We start from the raw sequence: 11,642 nt of genomic DNA on the forward strand, positions 1-11,642 counted from the left end.
CCCCCCCAACTGGTACACAGCAACGCACTGATGTCCTACGTGAAAAAAAGTTTGGTCAGGGGTTTGCTGAGAGAATGATAAAAAAGTAAGCAATCTAACAATCTGCTCAAACGCCTGTGCACTATATAATATGACACTATATATTTACCTCATTGTGGAAACTCGTCTACTCGTGTCGGTTCGGTATGGGTCCTTGGGGTCATTGACGATGACTCGAAACATTTGTTTTAAGTTGCAGTTTTCAGACGATCACTTCAAGCTGTTTACACTGCCATTAATTATTTATTTCTGAACAAAATCTCTGTCAACAGTCAAGACGGAATTGCTGTAATGCTTCGAATGAAACGTTCAACGTCGAGACCTTCAGCTGTTCAGTTGTCGCCGTCAGTGTGATGGGTGACGGTCATAATTCTTCCATCGTACGAAATGACCTATTCCGTTCAAGTGATGATAAACTCTGATTATCGTTTGTTCTATTCAACATGTAAATAAGTGAGCAATAACAACGGAAAGCACATATTCTTTCACTTTCAGACTTCATCCTCAGCAGCTGTCATATCGCTGTCATCAGCTGTGATAGGCTAGTAAACTTCCGGTGTAAACGACTTTCGTTCTTATTTACGGGAGTTCAATATGCCATTAAATACAATTATTTAAATATAAAAGATGGTCGGACTGGATAGTTTTCCTTTTTTTGACGTTCTTAATTGTTGTTAATAATTGTCGATAACAGTTTTGAAATCCAAGCGTGGTGTCGTTAGGTTACCGTAAATCATATTGAAATTTAGCCAACATGCGCAGCTTCCTGCGCAGTGGCGCTAAATTTGAGAAGGATGGACCCACCTTAAACAGTGCATGTAGAACAAGTATCGTTGTCTTAAACAGTCGGGTAGAACAAGTATCATTGTCTAAAACAGTCGGGTAGAACAAGCATCGTTGTCTTAAACAGTCGAGTAGAACAAGTATCATTGTCTTAAACAGTCAGGTAGAACAAGTATCGTTGTCTTAAACAGTCAGGTAGAACAAGTATCGTTGTCTTAAACAGTCGGGTAGAACAAGTATCGTTGTCTAAAACAGTCAGGTAGAACAAGTATCGTTGTGTTAAACAGTCAGGTAGAACAAGTATCGTTGTCTTAAACAGTCGGGTAGAACAAGTATCGTTGTCTTAAACAGTCAGGTAGAACAAGTATCGTTGTCTTAAACAGTCAGGTAGAACAAGTATCGTTGTCTAAAACAGTCGGGTAGAACAAGTATCGTTGTCTTAAACAGTCGGGTAGAACAAGTATCGTTGTCTTAAACAGTCGGGTAGAACAAGTATCGTTGTCTTAAACAGTCGGGTAGAACAAGTATCGTTGTCTTAAACAGTCGGGTAGAACAAGTATCGTTGTCTTAAACAGTCGGGTAGAACAAGTATCGTTGTCTTAAACAGTCGGGTAGAACAAGTATCGTTGTCTTAAACAGTCGGGTAGAACAAGTATCGTTGTCTTAAACAGTCGGGTAGAACAAGTATCGTTGTCTTAAACAGTCGGGTAGAACAAGTATCGTTGTCTTAAACAGTCGGGTAGAACAAGTATCGTTGTCTTAAACAGTCGGGTAGAACAAGTATCGTTGTCTTAAACAGTCGGGTAGAACAAGTATCGTTGTCTTAAACAGTCGGGTAGAACAAGTATCGTTGTCTTAAACAGTCGGGTAGAACAAGTATCGTTGTCTTAAACAGTCGGGTAGAACAAGTATCGTTGTCTTAAACAGTCAGGTAGAACAAGTATCGTTGTCTTAAACAGTCAGGTAGAACAAGTATCGTTGTCTTAAACAGTCAAGTAGAACCAGTATAGTTGTCTTAAACAGTCGGGTAGAACAAGTATCGTTGTCTTAAACAGTGCATGTAGAACAAGTATCGTTGTCTTAAACAGTCAAGTAGAACCAGTATCGTTGTCTTAAACAGTCGGGTAGAACAAGTATCATTGTCTAAAACAGTGCATGTAGAACAAGTATCGTTGTCTTACACAGTCACGTAGAACAAGTATCGTTGTCTTAAACAGTCAGGTAGAACAAGTATCGTTGTCTTAAACAGTGCATGTAGAACAAGTATCGTTGTCTTAAACAGTCACGTAGAACAAGCATCGTTGTCTTAAACAGTGCATGTAGGACAAGTATCGTTGTCTTAAACAGTGCATGTAGAACAAGTATCGTTGTCTTAAACAGTGCATGTAGAACAAGCATCGTTGTCTTAAACAGTGCATGTAGAACAAGTATCGTTGTCTTAAACAGTGCATGTAGAACAAGTATCGTTGTCTTAAACAGTCAGGTAGAACAAGTATCGTTGTATTAAACAGTGCATGAAGAACAAGTATCGTTGTCTTAAACAGTGCATGTCGAACAAGTATCGTTGTCTTAAACAGTCGTGTAGAACAAGTATCATTGTCTTAAACAGTCGGGTCGGTAGAACAAGTATCGTTGTCTTAAACAGTCGATAGAACAAGTATCGTTGTCTTAAACATTGCATGTAGAACAAGTATCGTTGTCTTAAACAGAGCATGTAGAACAAGTATCATTGTCTTAAACAGTCGGATAGAACAAGTAACATGCTTGACTAATGTTGGCTAAAAAAGTTTGCTACCAGTAACAATGGGCACCGGCTTTAATCAGTTCCTTATGATATAGATTTTTCCATGGATCCATGAGGTACATTTATATCATTACTTTAAGATTTCTTGCCCATCACTTCAAAAAAATCATAAGATATTTTTTAAAGTCCCTTTTAAAGCCTAAGTTTGTATGTGTCCATGTGTTGTATATTGTAATGAGATGAATTATCTAAGACCCATCAGGCACATAATTTTAGATTCAGAATGCTAGCTCACAGGCAGATATGCAAAAACCTCTGCAATTCAACAATCAATTTCATAGTAAATATTGATTTTTTTTACAAGCACTGACACTTATCAATTTACCCAACGCAACACTGACACTGTCCATACAAAGAAATGTATCAGATTTGTATTGTATCACAGTTTAGAATCTTGATTTCTTAAAGCATTAACTTTATGGCACATTTTGTATACAAAATACAATTAAATGTGTTTTATGTATACAATGAAAGTAAATTGTCTGAAAAATTGGACTCTTTTGTTAGAAAACAAGACTTAGTGCAAGAATTTCAGTGTCCACATACCAAATAAAGGGAGATTATTCTAATATCTACTGGTACAGTCATCATATCCTGGAAGCAACAAGAGATTGGGTCGCCAGTATTTCAAAAAAATGCAATGCAATTGTATATATACTAACCCACTTATTTTGAGATATTTTTGTGTTCTTGATCAATACCATGTCTGAAGTAATAAGATGTCAGAAGTGTCACAGTGAACTAAAATTAGAACTGCTCAAATTGTCTAATTACTTCACACTAAATCTCATACAGAATCATCAGCAGCCAGATAGTATCCATACCTGATGATGATGGAGCTCAGAGGTCAGTCCTTGATTTAGATACGCATGCTTCTGGTCTGTGGCTATGGCAATCTACAGGTGCATGTGCTACTTAATAGTAGATGGTTGGTCAATTACATAAGCTCAATCTCTCATTGTTATGTTACAAAACATTTTGCAATTTTATGAAACTTCCTCTGCATGCTTGGGATTGGTGCATACCAGGTTGTGATTAAGTACATATTAAACAGATTTTCTTTTGATAAATGATATACCTTATTAGATAAAATCTGTCTCTAAAGGACTGATCATGTAGGAAAAGCAAAGCCAAACAAAAAAACATAAAAATACTTATGTTTTGGGGTCTGGCCATGACTCTTAATATGTGTAGCCTACATTTTCAAACTAACTTAATATCACTCTGTTTATTTAACTTGACAGCAACTAAAAGTCAAAAGTTGCTCATCGTGAACATAATATCAACTTTTCTAAGTATTAAAGTACTACTACTATGTTTAACATAACGTTTTTCTTTCAATATTTCAAAATGTTCATACAGTTTGTTGCTAGAGTGCATCAGAAGTATACTTTACACTTTATTTCCAAAAAAAGTGCACAGCTAGTATTTGAAACCTAGTACATTTGTACATGTAGTTCTAATATTATAATCATTTCCGGTGACAGTGAGGTCATGCAGCATTTTGTAGTTGCCACTACATATTTTTCCCTTTCATCAGTACATCTCGTATATAAGAGGTGAGTTAGTTCAAATTATTCTGACGTTTTATTGACTTTTTTCATATCGGTCTGTCGTCGATTAATCAACGACAAACCGATATGAAAAAAGTCGATAAAATGTCAGAATAATTCGGACTAGAGGTAAGTGTGATACACTGCCATGTCGATAATGCTGTTGTTAGTTTTACTTTTATCAGATTCAGTTACCATTGACATTCATGCTTATTACACTCTGACAGTATTCAAAATCTGTTTAAAACTGTTATTTCAACAAACAATAATTGATAATTGATGGTATCACTTGCTGTTTACAAATGTACATAATACATGTGTACAACATGAATAATATTTTTGTCACTATAATACAATATAGTGATTAGACGGTTAATGGAATAATCAATTTGTAGATCAATTTTAGACCAAGTTTCGATTAATTGATTCTTAAATTTCCTGTAATCAGTTAATCGGAAAAATATTTCATCAGTCCTAGTTATATAAAAACTAATATTTATTCAACAGCCCTATATAAAACATAGGGTAAACACTAGTATTGATTTGATTTATTCCAAACTAATGTTTGTCCACCTGCATGTACAAAGAATAGTGAAGCATGAGTGTATGTTGTCACTTACCTTATATTTTTTATTTGTATCAAATTCAAAGTGTATTTTCATACTTTTGATGAAATATAAACCAGATAATTCATTTATAATGCAGAAATCTTTGACAATTGTACATTTTACTCGTATTCTGTTGCCTGCAGATTTAGCCGGTTATGGATTTTCGATTTTTTCTGATAAATCGGTTGTCAATATACCAGCTATAAACTTGTATTATAAAGTATTAATATATGGAGTCCTAAATGTATCCTTTAAATTTAAAGATGATTTTTGGGAGGAAGGGGATATGCATGTCCAGTTTGGCTGTAACTTTTGAAAAGTGCAAAAGTAAAACTAGCTGTCATGAAATGATCTGGTATACATCCAGTATCTGTTTTAAATAGGCAGTCAGATTGACATTGTCAAATTATGATAAGTTGCACATTTGCTTTGTATATTTTATAATGTTCGCTGCCCCCCAGCCCAACCACCACCATCATGTTTATATATCACAATTTAAAAGTGAATCAAGAGCACTGTACTAGTATACTTAGTGAATGCCCATACACAGTCACACACTTAAATATTGCAGTTTGTGTTTCAGTTTCTATTTCAAGATACCACAGCTGTATACAGGTACATTATATCCAGGAAGTGATACTAAAATCCTTCTTTTGTTGCCAACAGGAAGTAAGCAGGTGTGATTATGAAGTTTGGGGTGGTTGTTATCAGTAGAGTTCTTTGGTAAAACGATTACCTCACGCCCAGTTTATACAAGTGTTAGATACCGTGTAGTAGTGTTGATATACCATTAGTGACCAGACACAGTTTATACAAGGGTTAGATACGGTGTAGTAGTGTTGATATACCAGAAGTGATCAGACACAGTTTATACAGGAAGTAAGCAGGTGTGATTATGAAGTTTGGGGTGGTTGTTAGCAGTAGAGTTCTTTGGTAAAACGATTACCTCACGCCCAGTTTATACAAGTGTTAGATTCCGTGTAGTAGTGTTGATATACCAGTATTGATCAGACACAGTTTATACAAGTGATAGATACGGTGTAGTAGTGTTGATATACCGGTAGTGACCAGACACAGTTTATACAAAGTGTTAGATACCGTGTAGTAGGGTTTATATACCAGTAGTGACCAGACGGAGTTTATACAAGTGTTAGATACCTTGTAGTAGTGTTGATATACCAGTATTGATCAGACACAGTTTATACAAGGGTTAGATACAGTGTAGTAGTGTTGATATACCAGAAGTGATCAGACACAGTTTATACAGGAAGTAAGCAGGTGTGATTATGAAGTTTGGGGTGGTTGTTATCAGTAGAGTTCTTTGGTAAAACGATTACCTCACGCCCAGTTTATACAAGTGTTAGATTCCGTGTAGTAGTGTTGATATACCAGTAGTGCCCAGACACAGTTTATACAAGTGTTAGATTCCGTGTAGTAGTGTTGATATACCATTAGTGACCAGACACAGTTTATACAAGTGTTAGGTACGGTGTAGTAGTGTTGATATACCGGTAGTGACCAGACACAGTTTATATAAGTGTTAGATACGTTGTAGTAGTGTTGATATACCAGTAGTTATCAGACGCAGTTTATACAAGTGTTAGATACCGGGTAGTAGTGTTGATATACCAGTAGAGATCAGACACAGTTTATACAAGTATTAAATACGGTGTAGTAGTGTTGATATTCCAGTAGTGATCAGACACAGTTTAGACAAGTGTTAGATACGGTGGAGTAGTGTTGATATACCAGTAGTTATCAGAAACAGTTTATACAAGTGTTATATACGGTGTAGTAGTGTTGATATACCAGAAGTGATCAGACACAGTTTATACAAAGTGTTAGATACCGTGTAGTAGTGCTGATATCCCAGTAGTGATCAGACACAGTTTATTCAAGTGTTAGATACGGTGTAGTAGTGTTGATATGCCAGTAGTGATCAGACACAGTTTATTCAAGTGTTAGATACCGTGTAGTAGTGTTGATACACCAGTAGTGATCAGACACAGTTTATATAAGTGTTAGATACGTTGTAGTAGTGTTGATATTCCAGTAGTGATCAGACACAGTTTATACAAGGGTTAGATACAGTGTAGTAGTGTTGATATACCAGTATTGATCAGACACAGTTTATACAAGTATTAAATACGGTGTAGTAGTGTTGATATTCCAGTAGTGACCAGACACAGTTTGTACAAGTGTTAGATACCGTGTAGTAGTGTTTATATACCAGTATTGACCAGACACAGTTTATACAAGTGTTATATACGGTGTAGTAGTGTTGATATACCAGAAGTGATCAGACACAGTTTATACAATTGTTAGATACGGTGTAGTAGTGTTAATATACCAGTAGTGACCAGACACAGATTATACAAGTGTTAGATACGGTGGAGTAGTGTTGATATACCAGTAGTGATCATACACAGTTTATACAAGTGTTAGATCCGGTGTAGTAGTGTTGATATACCGGTAGTGACCAGACACAGTTTATATAAGTGTTAGATACCGTGTAGTAGTGCTGATATCCCAGTAGTGATCAGACACAGTTTATCCAAGTGTTAGATACCGTGTAGTAGTGTTGATATACACGATTACCTCACGCCCAGTTTATACAAGTGTTAGATACCTTGTAGTAGTGTTGATATACCAGTATTGATCAGACACAGTTTATACAAGTGATAGATACGGTGTAGTAGTGTTGATATACCAGTATTGATCAGACACAGTTTATACAAGGGTTAGATACAGTGTAGTAGTGTTGATATACCAGTAGAGATCAGACACAGTTTATACAAGTGATAGATACCGTGTAGTAGAGTTGATATACCAGTAGTGACCAGAGACAGTTTATACAAGTGTTAGATACGATGTAGTAGTGTTAATATACCAGTAGTGACCAGACACAGATTATACAAGTGTTAGATACCGTGTAGAAGTGTTGATATACCAGTAGTGATAAGACACAGTTTATACAAGTGTTATATACGGTGTAGTAGTGTTGATATGCCAGTAGTGATCAGACACAGTTTAGACAAGTGTTAGATACGGTGGAGTAGTGTTGATATACCAGTAGTTATCAGAAACAGTTTATACAAGTGTTATATACGGTGTAGTAGTGTTGATATACCGGTAGTGACCAGACACAGTTTATACAAGTGATAGATACCGTGTAGTAGAGTTGATATACCAGTAGTGACCAGAGACAGTTTATACAAGTGTTAGATACGATGTAGTAGTGTTAATATACCAGTAGTGACCAGACACAGATTATACAAGTGTTAGATACCGTGGAGTAGTGTTTATATACCAGTAGTGACCAGACGGAGTTTATACAAGTGTTAGATACCGTTTAGTAGTGTTGATATACCAGTAGAGATCAGACACAGTTTATACAAGTGATAGATACGGTGTAGTAGTGTTGATATACCGGTAGTGACCAGACACAGTTTATATAAGTGTTAGATACCGTGTAGTAGTGTTGATATACCAGTAGTGACCAGGTGAAAGGTGACTGGGTTATTAAGTTTGGATCTGGAAAGGTGACTGGGTTATTAGTAGTGACCAGACACAGTTTATACAAAGTGTTAGATACCGTGTAGAAGTGTTGATATACCAGTAGTGACCAGGTGAAAGGTGACTGGGTTATTAAGTTTGGATCTGGAAAGGTGACTGGGTTATTAAGTTTGGATATGGACTGGTACATGTGATAGTGTATACGTTATGTTAATATATGATCATGAGTAGGCTAAAGTATTCTATTGTATACTAATGTTGAACCAGTCTCACTCAGCCATGAAATCATGTAATTTGTATCCAAAAACACAAGCTAAGGTGAGTTAGGGTAGTAGGTGTTGTTTCACTAGTGTGACGCGTTAGGGTAGTAGGTGTTGTTTCACTAGTGTGATGCGTTAGGGTAGTAGGTGTTGTTTCACTAGTGTGATGCGTTAGGGTAGTAGGTGTTGTTTCACTAGTGTGATGCGTTAGGGTAGTAGGTGTTGTTTCACTAGTGTGATGCGTTAGGGTAGTAGGTGTTGTTTCACTAGTGTGATGCGTTAGGGTAGTAGGTGTTGTTTCACTAGTGTGATGCGTTAGGGTAGTAGGTGTTGTTTCACTAGCGTGATGCGTTAGGGTAGAAGATGTTGTTTCACTAGCGTGATGAGTTAGGGTAGTAGATGTTGTTTGAAGACCATATTAATGACTATTTTCAAAATTTACTATGTACATATATATATATGGGCATCTCTGCAAGTGTATGTAGTATATATATACATGTACATATAGATGGGCATCTCTGCAAGTGTATGTAGTATATATATACATGTATATATAGATGGGCATCTCTGCAAGTGTATGTAGTATATATACATGTATTGGTAGATGTGGGAGTGGCTCTCGGTGTCAGGGCAACATATTTCCTACCTTTATATAGTTTTGGTTTGGTTTAGTATTGTTTAACGTCCTATCAACATCTATGCTTATATTATTTAAGGACGGCCTCCCCTATGTGCAAGATGCATGCGTGTAGTGTATACGTGTGCATTTTGGGAGTCTGCAATATGTTCGTGTTTGTCTCCTTGTGATAGCGCAGAACTGATGCCGACTTTATAGTGCTACAGGTACCTCACTGAAACATACTGCCGAGCAGGACACCCCATCCGGTCACATTATACTGACAATGGGCGAACCAGTTGACCTACTCCTAAATTGCTTAGCATTTAGCAGGAGTAAAAACTATGACTCTGGTATATCTTGTTCAGGGGAAATAACCCAAAGGCTTCCTCACAGGGGCGAACGCTCAACTAAAGGCCAAAAGTGAGGCATTGTCAAGGGAGACAATAGGAAGAAGAAAGTTGTTTAGAAAGAAGAGAAAAGATAAGATCCCAAATTTAGTCGCCTTTTATGATCATGCAATGGCGACAGCAGGTTCAATTCTTACACCCTACCTACAGGGACACCTTTCTGTAGTATACCGGGTTTGCTACTGTATTGTTTAATCTGGGCTGCTCCTGGTCAAATATTGACTGTCCTGGGGAAAAATACTAGGACATGTTTTGATTCTTGGCAGTAAATATTTGAACAAGTGCAATCGACTGTACATGTATTTTCCTGGATATTGCTTTCAAATTCACACTTGTACTACACCATCATTTTGAAATTGGTACCTTATTTAGTTTAAAAAAATTGTTGCCTTATATTACATTTAATATGTTTGACAATAACACTCTTTTGGGAAAGTTTATATATGTTAACCAGTGACAATATAATATTTTTATACTATGTTTTGTGATATGGACTTAATGGCTTTCAGCCTGCGTTCATTATTTTTCAATTAAATTCAATTAAATTAAAATAAAACATGTTACCTAACTATAAGATTATTGTTACAGTCATGTATATATATACACACATTGTAGAATGATTTTGTAGTGTATTCTTTATAAATCTTTTGAAAGGAACAAAATATCATTTTAATAGGTTTATGTTAAAACCTGCTGGAGATCTCGCAAGCAAAGGGAAAGATATCACGATCAGATCAAGATGATCAGACAAAGTGGTGAGAAATTTGACTAAAATCTTTCATTTCTCCAAATTGAATTGATGCTAAACATATATTATATAATTTGCTGATATACTACACTCAATTGCATGTAAAATTATGATTTGATTTCTATTTTATTATTTACCTAGTAATATTTTAGAAAAAAGGGACCATATGTAAACATCAACGTGATTTTATATAAATATTTGTATTTACTACATGTACGTCACATTCCATGTAAGGCGTAATGCTGTATATGTACAGACATAGACTGTATGATATATACTGTGTTCTAACCCGTTAGTAGGACCTAATATTTCCAAGATTTTGTGTTTAGAAGTTACTATAACAAATTAACAATATATTTCCTAAGCCTTTCTGCCCCAAAACAAAGTTGAGGGGTTAGTGATTGTTTACCTGTTAGAGATTGTCTACCTGTTAGTGACTGTTTACCTGTTAGTGATTGTTTACCTGTTAGTGATTGTTTACCTGATCTGTTGACCTTTGTGTTTATATATATACAAATACACATCTTATAATTATACCTATACATATAGTTAGTACAGTATATACATGTATGTAGTAAGACATACAAAAATGTAGGGTTTAGCTTTATAAATTCGAGTACTATAAATCCAGCATGTTAACATGTACACTCACCAGACTATAAGTTGTATGTTTATATAATGTACCTCATGAGGAGTGCTATGTAAAAATTCCAAATGTAGGTCATAGTGACCTTTTTTTCTGTTTCACTGACTTTGATTATAATTTTGTATATAAAGCTCACAGCCTCCATTTCTTTGGTGTTTGGTTTGACATTTATTTCTGTTTAGTTCTATACGGGAGGCTGCAGGGGCATACATGTTTGTTTAACAAAACATTTTCTTATCTATTCTGTCATTATTGCATTGTGTTTTCGCTTTAGGTTGAAAGTTTGTAAATGTCACATGTGACTTTCAGGTATCTACAATAACTACACAATACATTGTATATTAAGTCATGCACTGACCTAATTTCCTCTGATAATAGCCATATTTAGTAAAAATAATTTACACAAGGAAGTGGTTTGTTTATAAAGCACACAAACATGATTCATCGCCAATCATACTGTGTGTATAGTGTTATGTTTATTGGTGTGTAACACTGATACTTCTGAGTGCTATGGGTGTACATACATGTATAACACTGATACTTCTGACTGCTATGATATGGGTGTACATATGTATTACACTGATACTTCTGACTGCTATGATATGGGTGTACATGTGTATAACACTGATACTTCTGAGTGCTATGATATGGGTGTACAT

At 35.7% G+C, this 11,642-nt stretch overlaps 1 protein-coding gene across 4 annotated transcripts in view; it reads left to right on the forward strand.

Annotated features, from left to right (window-relative positions):
- The window catches only part of LOC110460376 (serine/threonine-protein kinase PAK 1-like), a 40,377-nt gene that overhangs the window by 5,667 nt on the left and 23,068 nt on the right, over window positions 1-11,642 (forward strand). Inside the window, exons 2-3 of one of the 4 annotated variants that reach the window (XM_021513248.1) lie at window positions 3,422-3,472; window positions 10,266-10,344. The exons of 1 other annotated variant lie outside the window; for it this stretch is intronic. In XM_021513248.1, the coding sequence (XP_021368923.1) occupies window positions 10,329-10,344 (16 nt within the window). In that variant the 5' untranslated portion in view covers window positions 3,422-3,472; window positions 10,266-10,328. The remainder of the gene's footprint in view (window positions 1-3,421; window positions 3,473-10,265; window positions 10,345-11,642) is intronic. 2 more of the 4 variants (XM_021513247.1, XM_021513249.1) reach the window with 2 other exon arrangements.

The sequence above is a fragment of the Mizuhopecten yessoensis genome, unplaced genomic scaffold (assembly GCF_002113885.1).
Source record: "Mizuhopecten yessoensis strain PY_sf001 unplaced genomic scaffold, ASM211388v2 scaffold10377, whole genome shotgun sequence".
NCBI classification, from domain to species: Eukaryota; Metazoa; Mollusca; class Bivalvia; order Pectinida; family Pectinidae; genus Mizuhopecten; species Mizuhopecten yessoensis.